General features: G+C 54.5%; 1 protein-coding gene across 1 annotated transcript; it reads left to right on the top strand.

Moving 5' to 3' along the window:
• Nucleotides 1-5,345: 5,345 nt before the first annotated feature.
• LOC126291545 (transcriptional regulatory protein AlgP-like) lies at nt 5,346-26,523 on the top strand. The gene is made up of 2 exons (XM_049985045.1): nt 5,346-5,393; nt 26,068-26,523. The coding sequence occupies exons 1-2, from the start codon at nt 5,346-5,348 to the stop codon at nt 26,521-26,523; spliced, it is 504 nt and encodes a 167-aa protein (XP_049841002.1).
• The last annotated feature ends 1,012 nt before the right edge of the window (nt 26,524-27,535 follow it).

The following is a 27,535-nucleotide window of genomic DNA, read 5'->3' as shown; positions in this document are numbered from 1 at the left end:
ATCTTTTCACAGAAACACAACACCAGGTGTGAGAATCTGAAGTTCTCTTTTCTGAAGCATTTATGAGTATAGCCAAGACACTGAAATGTAGCATTAATAATGCATGTTGCCCTTTTGGTAGTACATTAGATACACCAAGCAGTAAGCCTGTAATAACATCGCTGTAGGTCAGTGTGGTGAACAGCTTGATATGTCAACACCACATTCTTGTAGAATCCATAATCTGTACATCAACGCAGAATTAGTGCAGAATATCCAAATAGAGTGCTCCATGACCATGAGGATGGGCAAGACATAGAAAAGACTCCTTAATTGGTTATAACTGGGTCAGAGGTTGAAGGATACATTTAGTCTTATAACATTTCGTGAATATTATGTTATTGACATCAATCCAAAGTTACAAAGTGTAAGCCGAGTTTCTGTCCCATTATATATGTAAGGTAAGCTCACATGAGCATTCCATTGCCGGCTTTACATAGATATATACTTGACCTGACATAATAAGTAGATCAAGAAAAAAAATTATATTACTCATTTATGTGACTTTTAGGAAGCCTTAAATGAAAACTTTACAAAATGTTGTGGCGTTCAAAGGCCGAACAATAGAATTAAAACATTAAATAAGTGTAACATAGAAATCATCAGTAGTAGTCTTATATATTCTTAGCTGGAGAAGTGTTGGCACTCAGTGGCCTGTCAAAATTTCATTAACTGATACAGATGATATACAAATTATTATCTAGAAATAGGTGTTATTACATGTAGCATTTAGAGGTTAGTAAGTACATATAATATTGTGCAAGTGACATAAGAGATTCCTAAAATGTATGACATTTAACCTAGTCATCAAGGTGCCTAGCCTAATGATACATACAGATAATCTATACATACGACAAGAACGGAATTTTGCAATATATTTTGGCCTAGCAATTCATTGCTTTGGGATTAATGGTTTATTAATGAGAATATTTTCTTTTGATTTACTGCTGGAAATTAAATGATTAACGTCATTTGTCATTCGTCATGAGTCAGCTGCAGCAAGGTTATCAAATAAGTAAAGTGTATGTGATCACATTCATGAATGATAGAAAGAAGCAGGTAAAATACAAGTAGTGGAGCAGGCTCAATAACTAACTGTCCATAGCATATAATATAAAAAACATATTTCAAATGATACTGATGACATGAAATGTTATTCCTGGAAAAATACAAGTAGTGGAGCAGGCTTAATAACTAACTGTCTATAGCATATAATATAAAAAATATATTTCAAATGATACTGATGACATGAAATGTTATTCCTGGAAAAAATACAAAGTGGATATGAAGGTAAAAGAAGAAATGTATGCCTATTATGCATAAAAGTAATAAAGTCTGAATTAACAGGTAATGAAACATTGTGTTTAATATGAATGTATTCTAATTGTCTCTCCCAAAAATATTCATTCATTATACTATGTGATATATGCCATACTGTCAGAAAACCACAACAAATACTTAAATAACTACATAGCATCTCATAACTAATGGGAAAACTTCATCATTATCATCATATGCAAAAAATAAAGACTTCGTATAACATTATTACCATCATTAATTTCTTTCATACTACTTCATTTTCATCATTTCACATATTACAGAGTTTCTTACATATGACATGCCTCATCACAAAAATTAACGTATACAGGGTGAGTCACCTAACATTACCGCTTAATATATTTCGTAAACCACATCAAATACTGACGAATCGATTCGTATCGAGACAGTTTTGCAGAACGAAGGTGTCCCGACAGGAAGACGTTCGAAGCAATTGATCGGAGTCTTAGGGAGCACTGAATATTCCAGCCTATGACTCGCGACTGGGGAAGACCTAGAACGACGAGAACACCTAAAATGGACGAGGCAATTCTTCGTGCAGTTGACGATAACCCTAATGTCAGCGTCAGAGAAGTTGCTGCTGTACAAGGTAACGTTGACGACGTCACTGTATGGAGAGTGCTACGGGAGAGCCAGTTGTTTCAGTACCATGTACAGCGTGTGCAGGCACTATCAGCAGCTGATTGGCCCCCACGGGTACACTTGTGCGAATCGTTCATCCAACAATGCGTCAATCCTCATTTCAGTGAAAATGTTCTCTTTACGCATGAGGCTTCATTCCAACGTGATCAAATTGTAAATTTTCACAATCGACATGTGTGGGCTGACGAGAATCCTCACGCAATTGTGCAATCACGTCATCAACACAGATTTTCTGTGAACGTTTGGGCAGGCATTGTTGGTGATGTCTCGATTGGGCCCCATGCTCAATGGAGCACGTTATCATGATTTCATACGGGATACTCTACCTGTGCTGCTAGAACATATACCTTTACAAGTACGACACAAGATGTGGTTCATGCACGATGGAGCTCCTGCACATTTCAATCGAAGTGTTCGTACGCTTCTCAACAACAGATTCGGTGAGCGATGGATTGGTAGAGGCGGACCAATTCCATGGCCTCCAGGCTCTCCTGACCTCAACCCTCTTGACTTTGATTTATGGGGGCATTTGAAAGCTCTTGTCTACGCAACCCCGGTACCAAATGTGGAGACTGTTCGTGCTCGTACTGTGGACGGCTGTGATACTATACGCCATTCTCCAGGGCTGCATCAACGCATCAGGGATTCCATGCGACGGAGGGTGGTTGCATGTAGCCTCGCTAACGGAACATTTCCTGTAACAAAGTGTTTGAAGTCACGGTGGTACGTTCTGTTGCTGTGTGTTTCCATTCCATGATTAAAGTGATTTGAAGAGAAGTAATAAAATGGTCTCTAACATGGAAAGTAAGCGTTTCCGGACACATGTCCTCATAACGTATTTCCTTTCTTTGTGTGTGAGGAATGTTTCCTGAAACTTCGGCCGTACCTTTTTGTAACACCTTGTATATTACAGCGCTAGTCGAAGGGTGCACGTGCTGCGTCAATACTACAAACTACATACAGTACTCGTCATATGTTACTTACGGAAGAACAGTGTATTCATTCACAATACGTATTTCATTCGGCGCCTTAACGATGGAAAAATCACTACATGTATCCGCGAGATCCGCGGCAGCCTAATGACGGAAAACAACTCTTTCCGATTAACTTCTATAAGGCTCTTGCTGGACACCTTCACTCTTCCAGGTTCACAACTATGATATGATGAAGAGGCAACCGGGACAACATAACTCTCTGTCCCGTGCCTCGCTGTAAACAAGAGTCGCCCGGTTGGCTATGTGTGATGCTTCGTGAGGAATTCACAGCGCTCTTACTCCGAGTTGCTTTCATGAGACAAGGCTTAAAATTTTAGTACTTTAATAGCTCACGGCGTTTGGGAAATTAGTCTGCGTGTCTTATTATTATCATTCCTTATTGATTTACTTACCTTATTAACCCTCCTATCCCTATCAATTGATATAGGGAAAAATACAAACGAAAAGAATAACATCCGCTAGGTTTCTTCGAGATTCGAACCCGCGTCTCCGACTCTCAGCCAGTTACTTTGGCCATTGCGCTATCGGGGCTGTCGGCGGAAAGTGTTTACCATGTGGTTACAGAATCGGCAGTTGCAAAACTTTCTTACCTCGATTTCTGGAAAAGTTTGCGTTTGCGGACCCCATACCTGATGAGGAAAAATGCTCTATTTACAATTATCTATCGATCCCTCCAATTTTGAGTCGATTACTCGTCATAATCTTTAGGGGTGATTTCCTCAAATTTGCGGGGGGTGGCCCAAAATACCTTAGATTACTTCGTTTTAGGTTGCACACAAGCGACCTGCCACATCTGAGCCGAATCGGTTGGCCGTGTCTGAGGCGCTCCCCTTGTGAGTAGAGACGATGGGGCGCATTACGGCAGCCCCCGATGTACACTGAAGCACCCAAGGAACACGTATGGGCATCCGCATTCAAGTACAGAGATATGTAAACAAGCAGAATACGGAGCTGCGATCGGAAACTCATAAATCGGACAAGTGTCTGAAGGAGTTGTTAGATCGGTTACTGCTGCTACAATGGCAGGTTGTCAAGGTTGAAGAGAGTTTCAAAGTGGTGTTACAGTCGGCGCACGAGCGATGGGATACAGCATCTCCGAGGTAGTCATGAAGTGGCGATTTTCCCGCACGACCATTTCACGAGCGTACCGTGACTATCAGGAATCCGGTAAAACATCAAATCTCCAGACACCGCTGAGGCCAGAAAAAGATCCCGCAGGGACGGGACCAGCGACGACTGAAGAGAATCGTTGAACGTTGCTGAAGTGCAACCATTCCGCAATCTGGTGCAGATTTCAATGCTGGGCCATCAATAACTGCCAGCGTGCGAACCATTCGGCGAAATAATTATGAAAAATCCGCCTCGACTACACAAACTACCTGGTGTTTATCCAGGTTTCAGCGTGGGTAACCACGCCTTCTTCAGAACAATATATGAAATAGGTTGCCTAATTAGGCATAGTCAAAGGCTAAAATCAACACCTACGGCGTCAAGACACCATATTTTTTTTTCAAATACACGGTACGTATGTACCAATTTAATAATATTACTTATCTCACTGTGTGTGCTGCGTCGCCCCGGCCAACGTACGATGGTCACAGGCTCTCCACCGAACTGAGGAACCGCTGGCTGCTCACGTGCGCGGCTATCGAAATCACTGCGCAAGCGGCGGCCAGGGAACGCTCTTCTTATGCACAGGAGCGGGATTACAAAGTTAACACGTATCGGGACCTACCTGAGTGCCAAATGTGGTGTCACCTCCAGACACCACACTTGCTAGGTGGTAGCATTTAAATCGGCTGCGGTCCGTTAGTATACGTCGGACCCGCGTGTCGCCACTATCAGTGATTGCAGACCGAGCGCCACCACACGGCAGGTCTAGTCTAGAGAGACTCCCTAGCACTCGCCCCAGTTGTACAGCCGACTTTGCTAGCGATGGTTCACTGACTACATACGCTCTCATGTGCAGAGACGACAGTTTAGCATAGCCTTCAGCTACGTCTTTTGCTACGACCTAGCAAGGCGCCATACTCAGTTACAATTCTGAACAAATAATAATGTGAATCATGTGCCGTCAAGAGCGACGTTCATCATTAATGGATTAAAGTTAAGTATGAAACTAATTCCGACCGCTTTCTGAATTCTAATTCCTTGACCTGTTCCAGACCTCACGTCAGTATAGTTCTTCCCTCCTCACGCCAGCCTGCGTGAGCTGAAACGCGTGCATTTCGGCCTCCTCTAGTAACACGGTGTTGGCTCTTCTGCCAACACAATAACAAAAGTTGTCGCACAAATAGCAAATTAAGCAAATGGAAAAACGATGATGCGGGAATGAAGACATATTTGATAGCAACGCTCGACAAACTTTGTGCACGGATGGTAAATCAGAAACAAGCTAATATGGAGGCCCTAGAATTAGGTACAAATTACAAGTAAACTTAAAAGATATCTAAGGGCGCTATTGTTAACGGATAACACCGCACTAATAATATCGGCAGCAGGAACAACCATAGTCGCTGCATCGCCATAATACTAAGCGGCCGACCGGGCCATAATCAGAAGACGTTAAAGTTTTATAACGTACCTTGCCTCTATGATCTTATAATTACATAGAAGCCAACGAAGATACATAAAATACCTCCTAAAAGCGCGCAAAATAAGAAAATACAAATGGTGTTCTTCTTAGCTAACCAAACCTTCAACACAGTAGGAGGGAAAACGTTCCAAAATGGGGGGGGGGGGGGTCGTCGTTGCCATCCGTGAACAATCAACATCGTGCTCGTGCATCAACCAACTCCCACGTCATGCAACTTAATGTGAAGAATTAAGTAAGGGAACGAAACCTTCAAAGAAATTTCTGTTTATTAATTGGAGCTGATCGTTAAGGACAGCGTCTCAGTCATACTGCAGGTGTTCAAAAATCTGCATCTCCTCTAAGATGTTCAGTTCTGAACCCTTAACTTCACCACGAAGCAACTCTATATTAGACAGAGGGCTGGGCGCATGAGCCATTGGCGTAAGGTGTTCTGCATAAGTGCGACCCCTCGTGTCATTACAGCTTCTAGTGGGGATGTGCTCTCTATATCTAGTCACGACAGCTCGGCCTGTCTGGCCTACGTAAAATTTCGGACAGTCACCGCAAGTAATCTTATACACTCCAGACTGAGACAGGTTATCATCTGCGCAAGAATTTAATCCACTCGTTGCAGATCACAGATACTTACGACTGCTGACGCGCTGCAAAGGTGAAAGTTCTTCCATTCGGCGAAACATCATCGATGTGGGCTTTCGGAGCCGAACACCACCATTGGACTGTTGAGGACTGGAAGCATGTTGCCTGGTCGGACGAGTCTCGTTTCAAATTGTATCGAGTGGATGGACGTGTACGGCTATTAAGACAACCTCATAAATCTGTGGACCTTGCATGTCGGCAGCGCACTGTTCAAGCTGGTGGAAGGTCTGTAATAGTGTGAGGCGTGTGCAGTTGGAGTGATATGGGAGCCCTGATATCTGACAGGTGGCAGGTATGTAATCATCCTGTCTGCATCCATTCATGCCCATTGTGCATTCCGACGGTCTTGCACAATTCCAACAGGACAATGCGACACCCCACACGTCCAGAATTGCTACAGGGACACTCTTCCGACTTTAACCACTTCTGCTGGCGACCAAACTCCCCAGACATGAACATTATTTAGCATATCTGGGATGCCTTGCTCTTCTTCACCCCGTCGTACTCTTACGGATTTGCGGACAGCCCTGCAGGGTTCGTGGGTCAGTTCCCAGCAACTCTACTTCAGCATCAGTCGAGTTCACGCCACGTCGTGTTGCGGCACTCCTGCGTGGTCGCCGGAACCCTCGGCTCTTCAGTGTGATTCGCCATACAGCTGATCTCGGACTTCGGCGCCTTCGTTATGCCCTAGCATGTGAAGGTAGTCCATGCCGGTTGTGTCTACCATTCCAGCCCCTTCCGACGGCCAGCAGGGAGAGCCACGGCGCCGGCGTCGTTTGCGGTGCCGTTACTCGGACAACTCTACAGTTGCCCAGGCGTGATACTGCGTGGGTGGCTCTTCAGTGTAATTCGCCATACAGCTGATCTCGGACTTCGGCGCCTTCGTTATGCCCTAGCATGTGAAAGTAGTCCATGCCGGTTGTGTCTACCATTCCAGCCCCTTCCGACGGCCAGCAGGGAGAGCCACGGCGCCGGCGTCGTTTGCGGTGCCGTTACTCGGACAACTCTACAGTTGCCCAGGCGTGATACTGCGTGGGTGGCTCTTCAGTGTAATTCGCCATACAGCTGATCTCGGACTTCGGCGCCTTCGTTATGCCCTAGCATGTGAAGGTAGTCCATGCCGGTTGTGTCTACCATTCCAGCCCCTTCCGACGGCCAGCAGGGAGAGCCACGGCGCCGGCGTCGTTTGCGGTGCCGTTACTCGGACAACTCTACAGTTGCCCAGGCGTGATACTGCGTGGGTGGCTCTTCAGTGTAATTCGCCATACAGCTGATCTCGGACTTCGGCGCCTTCGTTATGCCCTAGCATGTGAAGGTAGTCCATGCCGGTTGTGTCTACCATTCCAGCCCCTTCCGACGGCCAGCAGGGAGAGCCACGGCGCCAGCGTCGTTTGCGGTGCCGTTACTCGGACAACTCTACAGTTGCCCAGGCGTGATACTGCGTGGGTGGCTCTTCAGTGTAATTCGCCATACAGCTGATCTCGGACTTCGGCGCCTTCGTTATGCCCTAGCATGTGAAAGTAGACCATGCCGGTTGTGTCTACCATTCCAGCCCCTTCCGACGGCCAGCAGGGAGAGCCACGGCGCCGGCGTCGTTTGCGGTGCCGTTACTCGGACAACTCTACAGTTGCCCAGGCGTGATACTGCGTGGGTGGCTCTTCAGTGTAATTCGCCATACAGCTGATCTCGGACTTCGGCGCCTTCGTTATGCCCTAGCATGTGAAGGTAGTCCATGCCGGTTGTGTCTACCATTCCAGCCCCTTCCGACGGCCAGCAGGGAGAGCCACGGCGCCAGCGTCGTTTGCGGTGCCGTTACTCGGACAACTCTACAGTTGCCCAGGCGTGATACTGCGTGGGTGGCTCTTCAGTGTAATTCGCCATACAGCTGATCTCGGACTTCGGCGCCTTCGTTAAGCCCTAGCATGTGAAGGTAGTCCATGCCGGTTGTGTATACCATTCCAGTCCCTTCCGACAGCCAGCAGGGAGAGCCACGGCGCCAGCGTCGTTTGCGGTGCCGTTACTCGGACAACTCTACAGTTGCCCAGGCGTGATACTGCGTGGGTGGCTCTTCAGTGTAATTCGCCATACAGCTGATCTCGGACTTCGGCGCCTTCGTTATGCCCTAGCATGTGAAGGTAGTCCATGCCGGTTGTGTCTACCATTCCAGCCCCTTCCGACGGCCAGCAGGGAGAGCCACGGCGCCGGCGTCGTTTGCGGTGCCGTTACTCGGACAACTCTACAGTTGCCCATGCGTGATACTGCGTGGGTGGCTCTTCAGTGTGATTCGCCATACAGCTGTTTTCGGACCGCGGCGCCTTCGTTATGCCCTAGCATGTGAAGGTAGTCCATGCCGGTTGTCTCTACCATTCCAGCCCCTTCCGACGGCCAGCAGGGAGAGCCACGGCGCCGGCGTCGTTTGCGGTGCCGTTACTCGGACAACTCTACAGTTGCCCAGGCGTGATACTGCGTGGGTAGCTCTTCAGTGTAATTCGCCATACAGCTGTTCTCGGACTTCGGCGCCTTCGTTAAGCCCTAGCATGTGAAGGTAGTCCATGCCGGTTGTGTCTACCATTCCAGCCCCTTCCGACGGCCAGCAGGGAGAGCCACGGCGCCGGCGTCGTTTGCGGTGCCGTTACACGGACAACTCTACAGTTGCCCAGGCGTGATACTGCGTGGGTGGCTCTTCAGTGTAATTCGCCATACAGCTGATCTCGGACTTCGGCGCCTTCGTTATGCCCTAGCATGTGAAGGTAGTCCATGCCGGTTGTGTCTACCATTCCAGTCCCTTCCGACGGCCAGCAGGGAGAGCCACAGCGCCGGCGTCGTTTGCGGTGCCGTTACTCGGACAACTCTACAGTTGCCCATGCGTGATACTGCGTGGGTGGCTCTTCAGTGTAATTCGCCATACAGCTGATCTCGGACTTCGGCGCCTTCGTTAAGCCCTAGCATGTGAAGGTAGTCCATGCCGGTTGTGTCTACCATTCCAGCCCCTTCCGACGGCCAGCAGGGAGAGCCACGGCGCCGGCGTCGTTTGCGGTGCCGTTACTCGGACAACTCTACAGTTACCCATGCGTGATACTGCGTGGGTGGCTCATCAGTGTAATTCGCCATACAGCTGATCTCGGACTTCGGCGCCTTCGTTAAGCCATAGCATGTGAAGGTAGTCCATGCCGGTTGTGTCTACCATTCCAGTCCATTCCGACGGGCAGCAGGGAGAGCCACGGCGCCGGCGTCGTTTGCGGTGCCGTTACTCGGACAACTCTACAGTTACCCATGCGTGATACTGCGTGGGTGGCTCTTCAGTGTAATTCGCCATACAGCTGTTCTCGGACTTCGGCGCCTTCGTTATGCCCTAGCATGTGAAGGTAGTCCATGCCGGTTGTCTCTACCATTCCAGCCCCTTCCGACGGCCAGCAGGGAGAGCCACGGCGCCGGCGTCGTTTGCGGTGCCGTTACTCGGACAACTCTACAGTTGCCCATGCGTGATACTGCGTGGGTGGCTCTTCAGTGTAATTCGCCATACAGCTGATCTCGGACTTCGGCGCCTTCGTTAAGCCCTAGCATGTGAAGGTAGTCCATGCCGGTTGTGTCTACCATTCCAGCCCCTTCCGACGGCCAGCAGCTAGAGCCACGGCGCCGGCGTCGTTTGCGGTGCCGTTACTCGGACAACTCTACAGTTGCCCAGGCGTGATACTGCGTGGGCGGCTCTTCAGTGTAATTCGCCATACAGCTGATCTCGGACTTCGGCGCCTTCGTTAAGCCCTAGCATGTGAAGGTAGTCCATGCCGGTTGTGTCTACCATTCCAGCCCCTTCCGACGGCCAGCAGGGAGAGCCACGGCGCCAGCGTCGTTTGCGGTGCTGTTACTCGGACAACTCTACAGTTGCCCAGGCGTGATACTGCGTGGGTGGCTCTTCAGTGTGATTCGTCATACAGCTGTTCTCGGACTTCGGCGCCTTCGTTAAGCCCTAGCATGTGAAGGTAGTCCATGCCGGTTGTGTCTACCATTCCAGCCCCTTCCGACGGCCAGCAGGGAGAGCCACGGCGCCAGCGTCGTTTGCGGTGCCGTTACTCGGACAACTCTACAGTTGCCCAGGCGTGATACTGCGTGGGTGGCTCTTCAGTGTAATTCGCCATACAGCTGATCTCGGACTTCGGCGCCTTCGTTATGCCCTAGCATATGAAGGTAGTCCATGCCGGTTGTGTCTACCATTCCAGCCCCTTCCGACGGCCAGCAGGGAGAGCCACGGCGCCGGCGTCGTTTGCGGTGCCGTTACTCGGACAACTCTACAGTTGCCCAGGCGTGATACTGCGTGGGTGGCTCTTCAGTGTAATTCGCCATACAGCTGATCTCGGACTTCGGCGCCTTCGTTATGCCCTAGCATGTGAAGGTAGTCCATGCCGGTTGTGTCTACCATTCCAGCCCCTTCCGACGGCCAGCAGGGAGAGCCACGGCGCCGGCGTCGTTTGCGGTGCCGTTACTCGGACAACTCTACAGTTGCCCAGGCGTGATACTATGTGGGTGGCTCTTCAGTGTAATTCGCCATACAGCTGATCTCGGACTTCGGCGCCTTCGTTATGCCCTAGCATGTGAAGGTAGTCCATGCCGGTTGTGTCTACCATTCCAGCCCCTTCCGACGGCCAGCAGGGAGAGCCACGGCGCCGGCGTCGTTTGCGGTGCCGTTACTCGGACAACTCTACAGTTGCCCAGGCGTGATACTGCGTGGGTGGCTCTTCAGTGTAATTCGCCATACAGCTGATCTCGGACTTCGGCGCCTTCGTTATGCCCTAGCATGTGCAGGTAGTCCATGCCGGTTGTCTCTACCATTCCAGCCCCTTCCGACGGCCAGCAGGGAGAGCCACGGCGCCAGCGTCGTTTGCGGTGCCGTTACTCGGACAACTCTACAGTTGCCCAGGCGTGATACTGCGTGGGTGGCTCTTCAGTGTAATTCGCCATACAGCTGATCTCGGACTTCGGCGCCTTCGTTATGCCCTAGCATGTGAAAGTAGTCCATGCCGGTTGTGTCTACCATTCCAGCCCCTTCCGACGGCCAGCAGGGAGAGCCACGGCGCCGGCGTCGTTTGCGGTGCCGTTACTCGGACAACTCTACAGTTGCCCAGGCGTGATACTGCGTGGGTGGCTCTTCAGTGTAATTCGCCATACAGCTGATCTCGGACTTCGGCGCCTTCGTTATGCCCTAGCATGTGAAGATAGTCCATGCCGGTTGTGTCTACCATTCCAGCCCCTTCCGACGGCCAGCAGGGAGAGCCACGGCGCCGGCGTCGTTTGCGGTGCCGTTACTCGGACAACTCTACAGTTGCCCATGCGTGATACTGCGTGGGTGGCTCTTCAGTGTAATTCGCCATACAGCTGATCTCGGACTTCGGCGCCTTCGTTAAGCCCTAGCATGTGAAGGTAGTCCATGCCGGTTGTGTATACCATTCCAGTCCCTTCCGACAGCCAGCAGGGAGAGCCACGGCGCCAGCGTCGTTTGCGGTGCCGTTACTCGGACAACTCTACAGTTGCCCAGGCGTGATACTGCGTGGGTGGCTCTTCAGTGTAATTCGCCATACAGCTGATCTCGGACTTTGGCGCCTTCGTTATGCCCTAGCATGTGAAGGTAGTCCATGCCGGTTGTGTCTACCATTCCAGCCCCTTCCGACGGCCAGCAGGGAGAGCCACGGCGCCGGCGTCGTTTGCGGTGCCGTTACTCGGACAACTCTACAGTTGCCCATGCGTGATACTGCGTGGGTGGCTCTTCAGTGTGATTCGCCATACAGCTGTTCTCGGACCGCGGCGCCTTCGTTATGCCCTAGCATGTGAAGGTAGTCCATGCCGGTTGTCTCTACCATTCCAGCCCCTTCCGACGGCCAGCAGGGAGAGCCACGGCGCCGGCGTCGTTTGCGGTGCCGTTACTCGGACAACTCTACAGTTGCCCAGGCGTGATACTGCGTGGGTAGCTCTTCAGTGTAATTAGCCATACAGCTGTTCTCGGACTTCGGCGCCTTCGTTAAGCCCTAGCATGTGAAGGTAGTCCATGCCGGTTGTGTCTACCATTCCAGCCCCTTCCGACGGCCAGCAGGGAGAGCCACGGCGCCGGAGTCGTTTGCGGTGCCGTTACACGGACAACTCTACAGTTGCCCATGCGTGATACTGCGTGGGTGGCTCTTCAGTGTGATTCGCCATACAGCTGATCTCGGACTTCGGCGCCTTCGTTAAGCCCTAGCATGTGAAGGTAGTCCATGCCGGTTGTGTCTACCATTCCAGCCCCTTCCGACGGCCAGCAGGGAGAGCCACGGCGCCGGCGTCGTTTGCGGTGCCGTTACTCGGACAACTCTACAGTTGCCCATGCGTGATACTGCGTGGGTGGCTCATCAGTGTAATTCGCCATACAGCTGATCTCGGACTTCGGCGCCTTCGTTAAGCCATAGCATGTGAAGGTAGTCCATGCCGGTTGTGTCTACCATTCCAGCCCCTTCCGACGGCCAGCAGGGAGAGCCACAGCGCCGGCGTCGTTTGCGGTGCCGTTACTCGGACAACTCTACAGTTGCCCATGCGTGATACTGCGTGGGTGACTCTTCAGTGTAATTCGCCATACAGCTGATCTCGGACTTCGGCGCCTTCGTTATGCCCTAGCATGTGAAGGTAGTCCATGCCGGTTGTGTCTACCATTCCAGCCCCTTCCGACGGCCAGCAGGGAGAGCCACGGCGCCGGCGTCGTTTGCGGTGCCGTTACTCGGACAACTCTACAGTTACCCATGCGTGATACTGCGTGGGTGGCTCTTCAGTGTGATTCGCCATACAGCTGTTCTCGGACTTCGGCGCCTTCGTTATGCCCTAGCATGTGAAGGTAGTCCATGCCGGTTGTCTCTACCATTCCAGCCCCTTCCGACGGCCAGCAGGGAGAGCCACGGCGCCGGCGTCGTTTGCGGTGCCGTTACTCGGACAACTCTACAGTTGCCCATGCGTGATACTGCGTGGGTGGCTCTCCAGTGTAATTCGCCATACAGCTGATCTCGGACTTCGGCGCCTTCGTTAAGCCCTAGCATGTGAAGGTAGTCCATGCCGGTTGTGTCTACAATTCCAGCCCCTTCCGACGGCCAGCAGCTAGAGCCACGGCGCCGGCGTCGTTTGCGGTGCCGTTACTCGGACAACTCTACAGTTGCCCAGGCGTGATACTGCGTGGGCGGCTCTTCAGTGTAATTCGCCATACAGCTGATCTCGGACTTCGGCGCCTTCGTTAAGCCCTAGCATGTGAAGGTAGTCCATGCCGGTTGTGTCTACCATTCCAGCCCCTTCCGACGGCCAGCAGGGAGAGCCACGGCGCCAGCGTCGTTTGCGGTGCTGTTACTCGGACAACTCTACAGTTGCCCAGGCGTGATACTGCGTGGGTGGCTCTTCAGTGTAATTCGTCATACAGCTGTTCTCGGACTTCGGCGCCTTCGTTAAGCCCTAGCATGTGAAGGTAGTCCATGCCGGTTGTGTCTACCATTCCAGCCCCTTCCGACGGCCAGCAGGGAGAGCCACGGCGCCAGCGTCGTTTGCGGTGCCGTTACTCGGACAACTCTACAGTTGCCCAGGCGTGATACTGCGTGGGTGGCTCTTCAGTGTAATTCGCCATACAGCTGATCTCGGACTTCGGCGCCTTCGTTATGCCCTAGCATGTGAAGGTAGTCCATGCCGGTTGTGTCTACCATTCCAGCCCCTTCCGACGGCCAGCAGGGAGAGCCACAGCGCCGGCGTCGTTTGCGGTGCCGTTACTCGGACAACTCTACAGTTGCCCATGCGTGATACTGCGTGGGTGGCTCTTCAGTGTAATTCGCCATACAGCTGATCTCGGACTTCGGCGCCTTCCTTAAGCCCTAGCATGTGAAGGTAGTCCATGCCGGTTTTGTCTACCATTCCAGCCCCTTCCGACGGCCAGCAGGGAGAGCCACGGCGCCGGCGTCGTTTGCGGTGCCGTTACTCGGACAACTCTACAGTTGCCCAGGCGTGATACTGCGTGGGTGGCTCTTCAGTGTAATTCGCCATACAGCTGATCTCGGACTTCGGCGCCTTCGTTAAGCCCTAGCATGTGAAAGTAGTCCATGCCGGTTGTGTCTACCATTCCAGCCCCTTCCGACAGCCAGCAGGGAGAGCCACAGCACCGGCGTCGTTTGCGGTGCCGTTACTCGGACAACTATACAGTTGCCCAGGCGTGATACTTCGTGGGTGGCTCTTCAGTGTAATTCGCCATACAGCTGATCTCGGAATTCGGCGCCTTCGTTAAGCCCTAGCATGTGAAAGTAGTCCATGCCGGTTGTGTCTACCATTCCAGCCCCTTCCGACAGCCAGCAGGGAGAGCCACAGCGCCGGCGTCGTTTGCGGTGCCGTTACTCGGACAACTCTACAGTTGCCCAGGCGTGATACTGCGTGGGTGGCTCTTCAGTGTAATTCGCCATACAGCTGATCTCGGACTTCGGCGCCTTCGTTATGCCCTAGCATGTGAAAGTAGTCCATGCCGGTTGTGTCTACCATTCCAGCCCCTTCCGACAGCCAGCAGGGAGAGCCACAGCGCCGGCGTCGTTTGCGGTGCCGTTACTCGGACAACTATACAGTTGCCCAGGCGTGATACTGCGTGGGTGGCTCTTCAGTGTAATTCGCCATACAGCTGATCTCGGACTTCGGCGCCTTCGTTATGCCCTAGCATGTGAAGGTAGTCCATGCCGGTTGTGTCTACCATTCCAGCCCCTTCCGACGGCCAGCAGGGAGAGCCACAGCGCCGGCGTCGTTTGCGGTGCCGTTACTCGGACAACTCTCCAGTTGCCCATGCGTGATACTGCGTGGGTGGCTCTTCAGTGTAATTCGCCATACAGCTGATCTCGGACTTCGGCGCCTTCCTTAAGCCCTAGCATGTGAAGGTAGTCCATGCCGGTTGTGTCTACCATTCCAGCCCCTTCCGACGGCCAGTTGGGAGAGCCACGGCGCCGGCGTCGTTTGCGGTGCCGTTACTCGGACAACTCTACAGTTGCCCAGGCGTGATACTGCGTGGGCGGCTCTTCAGTGTAATTCGCCATACAGCTGATCTCGGACTTCGGCGCCTTCCTTAAGCCCTAGCATGTGAAGGTAGTCCATGCCGGTTGTGTCTACCATTCCAGCCCCTTCCGACGGCCAGCAGGGAGAGCCATGGCGCCGGCGTCGTTTGCGGTGCCGTTACTCGGACAACTCTACAGTTGCCCATGCGTGATACTGCGTGGGTGGCTCTTCAGTGTAATTCGCCATACAGCTGATCTCGGACTTCGGCGCCTTCGTTAAGCCCTAGCATGTGAAGGTAGTCCATGCCGGTTGTGTCTACCATTCCAGCCCCTTCCGACGGCCAGTTGGGAGAGCCACGGCGCCGGCGTCGTTTGCGGTGCCGTTACTCGGACAACTCTACAGTTGCCCAGGCGTGATACTGCGTGGGTGGCTCTTCAGTGTAATTCGCCATACAGCTGTTCTCGGACTTCGGCGCCTTCGTTATGCCCTAGCATGTGAAGGTAGTCCATGCCGGTTGTGTCTACCATTCCAGCCCCTTCCGACGGCCAGCAGGGAGAGCCACGGCGCCGGCGTCGTTTGCGGTGCCGTTACTCGGACAACTCTACAGTTGCCCATGCGTGATACTGCGTGGGTGGCTCTTCAGTGTAATTCGCCATACAGCTGATCTCGGACTTCGGCGCCTTCCTTAAGCCCTAGCATGTGAAGGTAGTCCATCCCGGTTGTGTCTACCATTCCAGCCCCTTCCGACGGCCAGTTGGGAGAGCCACGACGCCGGCGTCGTTTGCGGTGCCGTTACTCGGACAACTCTACAGTTGCCCATGCGTGATACTGCGTGGGTGGCTCTTCAGTGTAATTCGCCATACAGCTGTTCTCGGACTTCGGCGCCTTCGTTAAGCCCTAGCATGTGAAAGTAGTCCATGCCGGGTGTGTCTACCATTCCAGCCCCTTCCGACAGCCAGCAGGGAGAGCCACAGCGCCGGCGTCGTTTGCGGTGCCGTTACTCGGACAACTCTACAGTTGCCCAGGCGTGATACTGCGTGGGTGGCTCTTCAGTGTAATTCGCCATACAGCTGTTCTCGGACTTCGGCGCCTTCGTTATGCCCTAGCATGTGAAGGTAGTCCATGCCGGTTGTGTCTACCATTCCAGCCCCTTCCGACGGCCAGCAGGGAGAGCCATGGCGCCGGCGTCGTTTGCGGTGCCGTTACTCGGACAACTCTACAGTTGCCCATGCGTGATACTGCGTGGGCGGCTCTTCAGTGTAATTCGCCATACAGCTGATCTCGGACTTCGGCGCCTTCCTTAAGCCCTAGCATGTGAAGGTAGTCCATGCCGGTTGTGTCTACCATTCCAGCCCCTTCCGACGGCCAGCAGGGAGAGCCATGGCGCCGGCGTCGTTTGCGGTGCCGTTACACGGACAACTCTACAGTTGCCCAGGCGTGATACTGCGTGGGTGGCTCTTCAGTGTAATTCGCCATACAGCTGATCTCGGACTTCGGCGCCTTCGTTAAGCCCTAGCATGTGAAGGTAGTCCATGCCGGTTGTGTCTACCATTCCAGCCCCTTCCGACGGCCAGTTGGGAGAGCCACGGCGCCGGCGTCGTTTGCGGTGCCGTTACTCGGACAACTCTACAGTTGCCCAGGCGTGATACTGCGTGGGTGGCTCTTCAGTGTAATTCGCCATACAGCTGTTCTCGGACTTCGGCGCCTTCGTTATGCCCTAGCATGTGAAGGTAGTCCATGCCGGTTGTGTCTACCATTCCAGCCCCTTCCGACGGCCAGCAGGGAGAGCCACGGTGCCGGCGTCGTTTGCGGTGCCGTTACTCGGACAACTCTACAGTTGCCCATGCGTGATACTGCGTGGGTGGCTCTTCAGTGTAATTCGCCATACAGCTGATCTCGGACTTCGGCGCCTTCGTTATGCCCTAGCATGTGAAAGTAGTCCATGCCGGTTGTGTCTACCATTCCAGCCCCTTCCGACAGCCAGCAGGGAGAGCCACAGCGCCGGCGTCGTTTGCGGTGCCGTTACTCGGACAACTCTACAGTTGCCCAGGCGTGATACTGCGTGGGTGGCTCTTCAGTGTAATTCGCCATACAGCTGATCTCGGACTTCGGCGCCTTCGTTATGCCCTAGCATGTGAAAGTAGTCCATGCCGGTTGTGTCTACCATTTCAGCCCCTTACGACGGCCAGCAGGGAGAGCCACGGCGCCGGCGTCGTTTGCGGTGCCGTTACTCGGACAACTCTACAGTTGCCCAGGCGTGATACTGCGTGGGTGGCTCTTCAGTGTAATTCGCCATACAGCTGATCTCGGACTTCGGCGCCTTCCTTAAGCCCTAGCATGTGAAGGTAGTCCATGCCGGTTGTGTCTACCATTCCAGCCCCTTCCGACGGCCAGCAGGGAGAGCCACGGCGCCGGCGTCGTTTGCGGTGCCGTTACTCGGACAACTCTACAGTTGCCCAGGCGTGATACTGCGTGGGTGGCTCTTCAGTGTAATTCGCCATACAGCTGATCTCGGACTTCGGCGCCTTCGTTAAGCCCTAGCATGTGAAGGTAGTCCATGCCAGTTGTGTCTACCATTCCAGCCCCTTCCGACGGCCAGCAGGGAGAGCCACGGCGCCGGCGTCGTTTGCGGTGCCGTTACTCGGACAACTTTACAGTTGCCCAGGCGTGATACTGCGTGGGTGGCTCTTCAGTGTAATTCGCCATACAGCTGATCTCGGACTTCGGCGCCTTCCTTAAGCCCTAGCATGTGAAGGTAGTCCATGCCGGTTGTGTCTACCATTCCAGCCCCTTCCGACGGCCAGCAGGGAGAGCCACGGCGCCGGCGTCGTTTGCGGTGCCGTTACTCGGACAACTCTACAGTTGCCCAGGCGTGATACTGCGTGGGTGGCTCTTCAGTGTAATTCGCCATACAGCTGTTCTCGGACTTCGGCGCCTTCGTTATGCCCTAGCATGTGAAGGTAGTCCATGCCGGTTGTGTCTACCATTCCAGCCCCTTCCGACGGCCAGCAGGGAGAGCCACGGCGCAGGCGTCGTTTGCGGTGCCGTTACTCGGACAACTCTACAGTTGCCCAGGCGTGATACTGCGTGGGTGGCTCTTCAGTGTAATTCGCCATACAGCTGATCTCGGACTTCGGCGCCTTCGTTAAGCCCTAGCATGTGAAGGTAGTCCATGCCAGTTGTGTCTACCATTCCAGCCCCTTCCGACGGCCAGCAGGGAGAGCCACGGCGCCGGCGTCGTTTGCGGTGCCGTTACTCGGACAACTCTACAGTTGCCCAGGCGTGATACTGCGTGGGTGGCTCTTCAGTGTAATTCGTCATACAGCTGTTCTCGGACTTCGGCGCCTTCGTTAAGCCCTAGCATGTGAAGGTAGTCAATGCCGGTTGTGTCTGCCATTCCAGCCCCTTCCGACGGCCAGCAGGGAGAGCCACGGCGCCGGCGTCGTTTGCGGTGCCGTTACTCGGACAACTCTACAGTTGCCCAGGCGTGATACTGCGTGGGTGGCTCTTCAGTGTAATTCGCCATACAGCTGTTCTCGGACTTCGGCGCCTTCGTTAAGCCCTAGCATGTGAAGGTAGTCCATGCCGGTTGTGTCTACCATTCCAGCCCCTTCCGACGGCCAGCAGGGAGAGCCACAGCGCCGGCGTCGTTTGCGGTGCCGTTACTCGGACAACTCTACAGTTGCCCAGGCGTGATACTGCGTGGGTGGCTCTTCAGTGTAATTCGCCATACAGCTGTTCTCGGACTTCGGCGCCTTCGTTAAGCCCTAGCATGTGAAGGTAGTCCATGCCGGTTGTGTCTGCCATTCCAGCCCCTTCCGACGGCCAGCAGGGAGAGCCACGGCGCCAGCGTCGTTTGCGGTGCCGTTACTCGGACAACTCTACAGTTGCCCAGGCGTGATACTGCGTGGGTGGCTCTTCAGTGTAATTCGCCATACAGCTGATCTCGGACTTCGGCGCCTTCGTTATGCCCTAGCATGTGAAGGTAGTCCATGCCGGTTGTGTCTACCATTATAGCCCCTTCCGACGGCCAGCAGGGAGAGCCACGGCGCCGGCGTCGTTTGCGGTGCCGTTACTCGGACAACTCTACAGTTGCCCAGGCGTGATACTGCGTGGGTGGCTCTTCAGTGTAATTCGCCATACAGCTGTTCTCGGACTTCGGCGCCTTCGTTATGCCCTAGCATGTGAAGGTAGTCCATGCCGGTTGTGTCTACCATTCCAGCCCCTTCCGACGGCCAGCAGGGAGAGCCACGGCGCAGGCGTCGTTTGCGGTGCCGTTACTCGGACAACTCTACAGTTGCCCAGGCGTGATACTGCGTGGGTGGCTCTTCAGTGTAATTCGCCATACAGCTGATCTCGGACTTCGGCGCCTTCGTTAAGCCCTAGCATGTGAAGGTAGTCCATGTCGTTTGTGTCTACCATTCCAGCCCCTTCCGATGGCCAGCAGGGAGAGCCACGGCGCCGACGTCGTTTGCGGTGCCGTTACTCGGACAACTCTACAGTTGCCCATGCGTGATACTGCGTGGGTGGCTCTTCAGTGTGATTCGCCATACAGCTGTTCTCGGACTTCGGCGCCTTCGTTATGCCCTAGCATGTGAAGGTAGTCCATGCCGGTTGTCTCTACCATTCCAGCTCCTTCCGACGGCCAGCAGGGAGAGCCACGGCGCTGGCATCGTTTGCGGTGCCGTTACTCGGACAACTCTACAGTTGCCCATGCGTGATACTGCGTGGGTGGCTCTTCAGTGTAATTCGCCATACAGCTGTTCTCAGACTTCGGCGCCTTCGTTATGCCCTAGCATGTGAAGGTAGTCCATGCCGGTTGTGTCTACCATTCCAGCCCCTTCCGACGGCCAGCAGGGAGAGCCACGGCTCCGGCGTCGTTTGCGGTGCCGTTACTCGGACAACTCTACAGTTTCCCAGGCGTGATACTGCGTGGGTGGCTCTTCAGTGCGATTCGCCATACAGCTGTTCTCGGACTTCGGCGCCTTCGTTATGCCCTAGCATGTGAAGGTAGTCCATGCCGGTTGTGTCTACCATTCCAGCCCCTTCCGACGGCCAGCAGGGAGAGCCACGGCGCCGGCGTCGTTTGCGGTGCCGATACTCGGACAACTCTACAGTTGCCCAGGCGTGATACTGCGTGGGTGGCTCTTCAGTGTAATTCGCCATACAGCTGATCTCGGACATCGGCGCCTTCGTTATGCCCTAGGATGTGAAGGTAGTCCATGCCGGTTGTGTATACCATTCCAGCCCCTTCCGACGGCCAGCAGGGAGAGCCACGGCTCCAGCGTCATTTGCGGTGCCGTTACTCGGACAACTCTACAGTTGCCCAGGCGTGATACTGCGTGGGTGGCTCTTCAGTGTGATTCGCCATACAGCTGTTTTCGGACTTCGGCGCCTTCGTTATGCCCTAGCATGTGAAGGTAGTCCATGCCGGTTGTGTCTACCATTCCATCCCCTTCCGACGGCCAGCAGGGAGAGCCACGGCGCCGGCGTCGTTTGCGGTGCCGTTACTCGGACAACTCTACAGTTGCCCCTGCGTGATACTGCGTTGGTGGCTCTTCAGTGTAATTCGCCATACAGCTGATCTCGGACTTCGGCGCCTTCGTTATGCCCTAGCATGTGAAGGTAGTCCATGCCGGCTGTGTCTACCATTCCAGCCCCTTCCGACGGCCAGCAGGGAGAGCCACGGCGCCAGCGTCGTTTGCGGTGGCGTTACTCGGACAACTCTACAGTTGCCCAGGCGTGATACTGCGTGGGTGGCTCTTCAGTGTAATTCGCCATACAGCTGATCTCGGACTTCGGCGCCTTCGTTATGCCCTAGCATGTGAAGGTAGTCCATGCCGGTTGTGTCTACCATTATAGCCCCTTCCGACGGCCAGCAGGGAGAGCCACGGCGCCGGCGTCGTTTGCGGTGCCGTTACTCGGACAACTCTACAGTTGCCCAGGCGTGATACTGCGTGGGTGGCTCTTCAGTGTAATTCGCCATACAGCTGTTCTCGGACTTCGGCGCCTTCGTTATGCCCTAGCATGTGAAGGTAGTCCATGCCGGTTGTGTCTACCATTCCAGCCCCTTCCGACGGCCAGCAGGGAGAGCCACGGCTCCAGCGTCGTTTGCGGTGCCGTTACTCGGACAACTCTACAGTTGCCCATGCGTGATACTGCGTGGGTGGCTCTTCAGTGTAATTCGCCATACAGCTGATCTCGGACTTCGGCGCCTTCGTTATGCCCTAGCATGTGAAGGTAGTCCATGTCGGTTGTGTCTACCATTCCAGCCCCTTCCGACGGCCAGCAGGGAGAGCCACGGCGCCAGCGTCGTTTGCGGTGCCGTTACTCGGACAACTCTACAGTTGCCCATGCGTGATACTGCGTGGGTGGCTCTTCAGTGTAATTCGCCATACAGCTGATCTCGGACTTCGGCGCCTTCGTTATGCCCTAGCATGTGAAGGTAGTCCATGCCGGTTGTGTCTACCATTCCAGCCCCTTCCGACGGCCAGCAGGGAGAGCCACGGCGCCGGCGTCGTTTGCGGTGCCGTTACTCGGACAACTCTACAGTTGCCCATGCGTGATACTGCGTGGGTGGCTCTTCAGTGTGATTCGCCATACAGCTGTTCTCGGACTTTGGCGCCTTCGTTATGCCCTAGCATGTGAAGGTAGTCCATGCCGGTTGTCTCTACCATTCCAGCCCCTTCCGACGGCCAGCAGGGAGAGTCACGGCGCCGGCGTCGTTTGCGGTGCCGTTACTCGGACAACTCTACAGTTGCCCAGGCGTGATACTGCGTGGGTGGCTCTTCAGTGTAATTCGCCATACAGCTGATCTCGGACTTCGGCGCCTTCGTTATGCCCTAGCATGTGAAGGTAGTCCATGCCGGTTGTGTCTACCATTCCAGCCCCTTCCGACGGCCAGCAGGGAGAGCCACGGCGCCGGCGTCGTTTGCGGTGCCGTTACTCGGACAACTCTACAGTTGCCCATGCGTGATACTGCGTGGGTGGCTCTTCAGTGTGATTCGCCATACAGCTGTTCTCGGACTTTGGCGCCTTCGTTATGCCCTAGCATGTGAAGGTAGTCCATGCCGGTTGTCTCTACCATTCCAGCCCCTTCCGACGGCCAGCAGGGAGAGTCACGGCGCCGGCGTCGTTTGCGGTGCCGTTACTCGGACAACTCTACAGTTGCCCAGGCGTGATACTGCGTGGGTGGCTCTTCAGTGTAATTCGCCATACAGCTGATCTCGGACTTCGGCGCCTTCGTTATGCCCTAGCATGTGAAGGTAGTCCATGCCGGTTGTGTCTACCATTCCAGCCCCTTCCGACGGCCAGCAGGGAGAGCCACGGCGCCGGCGTCGTTTGCGGTGCCGTTACTCGGACAACTCTACAGTTGCCCATGCGTGATACTGCGTGGGTGGCTCTTCAGTGTGATTCGCCATACAGCTGTTCTCGGACTTTGGCGCCTTCGTTATGCCCTAGCATGTGAAGGTAGTCCATGCCGGTTGTGTCTACCATTCCAGCCCCTTCCGACGGCCAGCAGGGAGAGCCACGGCTCCGGCGTCGTTTGCGGTGCCGTTACTCGGACAACTCTACAGTTGCCCATGCGTGATACTGCGTGGGTGGCTCTTCAGTGTGATTCGCCATACAGCTGTTCTCGGACTTCGGCGCCTTCGTTATGCCCTAGCATGTGAAGGTAGTCCATGCCGGTTGTGTCTACCATTCCAGCCCCTTCCGACGGCCAGCAGGGAGAGCCACGGCGCCGGCGTCGTTTGCGGTGCCGTTACTCGGACAACTCTACAGTTGCCCAGGCGTGATACTGCGTGGGTGGCGCGCAGGCACCGCTTTTAGTACAGGCACACCGCGGCCGCCATTATTATTGCAATTACTCGACATCTGGTGCGTAAGATCTGGCTGCCGCCGATCAGAATACTGTGGTTGCTATTTACCGTACCGAGCTCTGTTGCACGTTCGAGTGAAACGACGCCCATCACTTTGACTTCGTTGGCGCCTGCCTGCTTGCGACGGGTTGGGCACATTTTGCTGTCCGCTTTGCGTGATTCGCCGCCGCCCCGTTTCCACGCTACCGTGATACCCCCACGTTAACGACCGTTGGATGGCGGAGGCTGCCCTCGAAGTTTCCAATGCAACTCTTACAGTCCTTAATCGAATCCGACACGGATCAAAAATTTTCCATATCACTGTCCCGCAAATGAATGACATATTCACGTGTTGGTATTGGCAGTTTTGAGTATTCTCAAAAAGTCCTTATTCGGTATGGGTTCGTCCCAGTAGCGAGTTTTGCCGATATACCTCTTAAAGCAAAGACTTTCCTGTCTCGGATTGTAGACCTGCGGAGAAAGAAATTCTTTCCGAAATCTCTCCAGACTACGTATCAAAATGGCTCAGAGCACTATGGGACTTCACAGATCAGTCCCCTAGTACTTAGAACCACTTGAACCTAACTAAGCTAAGCACATCACACACATCCATGCCCGAGGCAGGTTTCGGACCTGGGACGGTAGCGGTCGCCCGGTTTCGGACTGAAGCGCCTAGAAGCGGCCGGCCGAGTACATAGCGACCAGTCCTTTGCGAAGAAAGCCTCCTCAAATTCTTCATAAGTCGTACAAGTTGCCCATAAGGCAGCGTCACCCTGAATGTGAGGCATGACAATCTGAATTTTCTTTTTCTCACTGCATGAACGTGACGGCTCTCCTGTGAAAGCTTTTGTAAACACAACCGGATATGGAGGTTTCTTCTCCTGTGTGAAAACCTGAAACTGCCGGTGTTCTAAGAGGCTAATAAAACATTTGTCACATTTGGATCTGCCCCTCTCCTCTCAATACGGTTGAATAATCGCCGTACACCGGGTATAGAAGTGTGAAACCGGAATTTGGTTGCACTAATTTCACGTCTGTTGTTTGAGACTTATTAAAAATAATTTTTTTTTCAAATTAATCTCAATTGCTATTTACACATTTCTCCGACCTTTCCGGCAGGCTATGAATGCCACACCCCCCAAAAAAGCTTCTTTTAAAACGAACCAGTCAGCGAGAGAGTTTCGTACATTTTCGTACGAATTGAAGCGTAGTTCACGGAGGCGTGTCCCAGTGATGCAAACAGATGATAATCGAGTGCAGACAAGTCTGGAAAATAAGCCGTATACCCTGGTACTTCCCAACTGAACGCCTCGATCGTTTCCCTGACCCGTTCTGCTGTCATAGGGCGTTACCATGGAAAAATATGACTGCGTGTTTCCTTTTTCCATGTTCCGGTAGTTTTTCACGTAATGCTCGACTTGAACAGATGGTTTGCTGTTGTAGCGATCACTGTTCACCGTTTCATCAGATTTTAGCAGCTCACAATAGATGATACCCTTCGGATCCCACTAAACACAGAGCATTATCTGCTTTCCAAAGCGATTTCATCCTACCGTGGACGTTGATGGTTTGCCTGGATTCACCCTTGATTTATGACGCTTAGGCACCTCAAAATATATCCATTTTTCATCAACTATTCGATGGAGAAATGACTTTTTTTTGTATGTGGCGAGCAGCATTTCACATGTGGTCTTTTGATTTGCCTTTTGCCTTTCACTCATTTCGTGCGGAACCCATTTGCCCACTACCTACACCTTTCCCAATGCTTTCAACCGAACAGAAAAGGCTTTCTGCCTCACAGACAATCGCTTCACGAGTTCCTGTCAACTTTATCCAATAACGCGTGCAAGTAGTTGTCTTCGAACTTTTTCGGTGGTTTCACGCTCTCGTCGTTTCTCGCGTCAAAATCGCCACTTTTGGATTTTTTTGAACCGCTCTAAACTCTGTGTTTTTCCCAAGAGCTCGTTCGCGGAAAGCTTCGACGAGCATTCGATGCGATTCTGCAGCAGTTTTCTCCAAATGATAACAGAAAACCAATGCTGTCCGCAAATCGTGTGTTGACATTCGTCGTCAGCCGTTACAGGAAGCAGACGGCGCTGCAGACGCGGTCTCGCGGGCGCTACACTGACGGCTAGCACCATCTGTAGGGAAATTCCGGTTTCCCACTTCTACACCTGATACCTTTTTAATTTGTCACAAGTCGCTTCGGAGGTTCTCGCCCGCAGCACCCGATACAACTGAGGCCTCTGCAGCTATAGATTGCACGGCAACTCGTAATTCAGTAGCGACTTTTGCCTTGGTTATGGCTTCCAATTCTCGTAATCAGCGACATAAATTATCTATCAATTTTGTACTCTGTGCTGCGAGTCCCTCATTAATTTTAGATTTCTGGCTAGCGGTTAATTCAGCCACCATCTCCGGCGGTATTCTGTAAGGTTACCGCCCTTCGATTGTGCAGTTCCCGCACTAATCGAAACGCTAGGGTTTCAGGTGCCAGCCAGCCAGCCAGCCAGTCAGCCAGCCAGCCTTCCAGCCGAGCAGCAGCGGTCCAGCCGTGCAGTAGCAGTCCAGCCGTGCAGCAGCAGCAGCAGCAGCGTTCCTGGCCAGCAGCAGCGGTCCAGCCGGCAGCAGCCAGCCACCACACCAGCAGTGGTGGTCCAGCCAGCCAGCCAGCCAGCCATCCAGCCAGCCAGCCAGCCGAGCCGCAGTGGTCCAGCCGTGCAGTAGCAGTCCAGCCGTGCAGCAGCAACAGCGGTCCCAGCCAGCAGCAGCGGTCCAATCGGCAGCAGCCAGCCACCCCTCCAGCAGTGGTGGTCCAGCCAGCTAGCCAGCCAGCCAGCCAGCCGAGCAGCAGTGGTCCAGCCTGGCACTAGCAGTCCAGCCGTGCAGCAGCAGCAGCAGCAGCAGCAGCGGTCCCAGCCAGCAGCAGCGGTCCAGCTGGCAGCAGCAGCAGCAGCAGCAGCAGCAGCAGTCCCGGCCAGCAGCAGTGGTCCAGCTGGCAGCAGCCAGCCAGCCATCCCGTAGCGGTGGTCCAGCCAGCCAGCCAGCCAGCCGAGCAGCAGCGGTCCAGCCATGCAGTAGCAGTCCAGCTGTGGAGCAGCAGCAGCAGCAGCGGTCCCGGCCAGCAGCAGCGGTCCAGCCGGCAGCAGCCAGCCACCTCACCAGCAGTGGTGGTCCAGCCAGCCAGCCAGCCAGCCATCCAGCCAGCCAGCCAGCCGAACAGCAGCGGTCCAGCCGTGCAGTAGCAGTCCAGCCATGCAGCAGCAGCAGCAGTCCCGGCCAGCAGCAGTGGTCCAGCCGGCAGCAGCCAGCCACCACACCAGCAGTGGTGGTCCAGCCAGCCAGCCAGCCAGCCATCCAGCCAGCCAGCCAGCCGAGCAGCAGCGATCCAGCCATGCAGTAGCAGTCCAGCCATGCAGCAGCAGCAGCAGCAGCAGCGGTCCCGGCCAGCAGCAGCAGCGGTCCAGAAGGCAGCAGCCAGCCACCACACCAGCAGTGGTGGTCCAGCCAGTCAGCCAGCCAGCCAGCCAGCCAGCCAGCCGAGCAGCAGCGGTCCAGACTGCAGTAGCAGTCCAGCCATGCAGCAGCAACAGCGGTCCCAGCCAGCAGCAGCGGTCCAATCGGCAGCAGCCAGCCACCCCTCCAGCAGTGGTGGTCCAGCCAGCTAGCCAGCCAGCCAGCTAGCCGAGCAGCAGTGGTCCAGCCTGGCACTAGCAGTCCAGCCGTGCAGCAGCAGCAGCAGCAGCAGCAGTCCCGGCCAGTAGCTTCGGTCCAGCGGCAGCAGCCAGCCAGCCCTCCTGCAGTGGTGGTCCAACCAGCCAGCCAGCCAACCATCAAGCCAGCCAGCTGAGCACCAGTGGTCCTGCCGTGCAGAATCAGTCCAGCCGTGCAGCATCAGCGGCAGCAGCGGTCCCGACCAGCAGCAGTGGTCCAGCCGGCAGCAGCCAGTCACCCCTCCAACAGTGCTGGTCCATCCAGCCAGCCAGCCACCCAGCCAGCCAGCCGAGCCACAGTGGTCCAGCCGTGCAGTAGCAGTCCAGCCATGCAGCAGCAACAGCGGTCCCAGCCAGCAGCAGCGGTCCAATCGGCAGCAGCCAGCCACCCCTCCAGCAGTGGTGGTCCAGCCAGCTAGCCAGCCAGCCAGCTAGCCGAGCAGCAGTGGTCCAGCCTGGCACTAGCAGTCCAGCCGTGCAGCAGCAGCAGCAGCAGCAGCGGTCCTAGCCAGCAGCAGCGGTCCAGCCGGCAGCAGCAGCAGCAGCAGCAGCGGTCCCGGCCAGCAGCAGTGGTCCAGCTGGCAGCAGCCAGCCAGCCATCCCGTAGCGGTGGTCCAGCCAGCCAGCCAGCCAGCCAGCCAGCCAAGCAGCAGCGGTCCAGCCATGCAGTAGCAGTCCAGCTGTGGAGCAGCAGCAGCGGTC

Source organism: Schistocerca gregaria, chromosome 9 (assembly GCF_023897955.1).
Source record: "Schistocerca gregaria isolate iqSchGreg1 chromosome 9, iqSchGreg1.2, whole genome shotgun sequence".
Taxonomy (NCBI): Eukaryota; Metazoa; Arthropoda; class Insecta; order Orthoptera; family Acrididae; genus Schistocerca; species Schistocerca gregaria.
Note: the sequence above shows the minus strand (reverse complement) of the source record. Positions and strands in the feature narration are given on the sequence as shown.

Coding starts and splice junctions, on each gene's coding strand:
- LOC126291545 (XM_049985045.1), top strand. CDS start 5,346: ATGAAGACATATTTGATAGCAACGCTCGACAAACTTTGTGCACGGATG. Junction 5,394..26,067: donor ACAAACTTTGTGCACGGATG/GTAAATCAGAAA, acceptor AGCTGGCAGCAG/CAGCAGCAGCAGCAGCAGCA.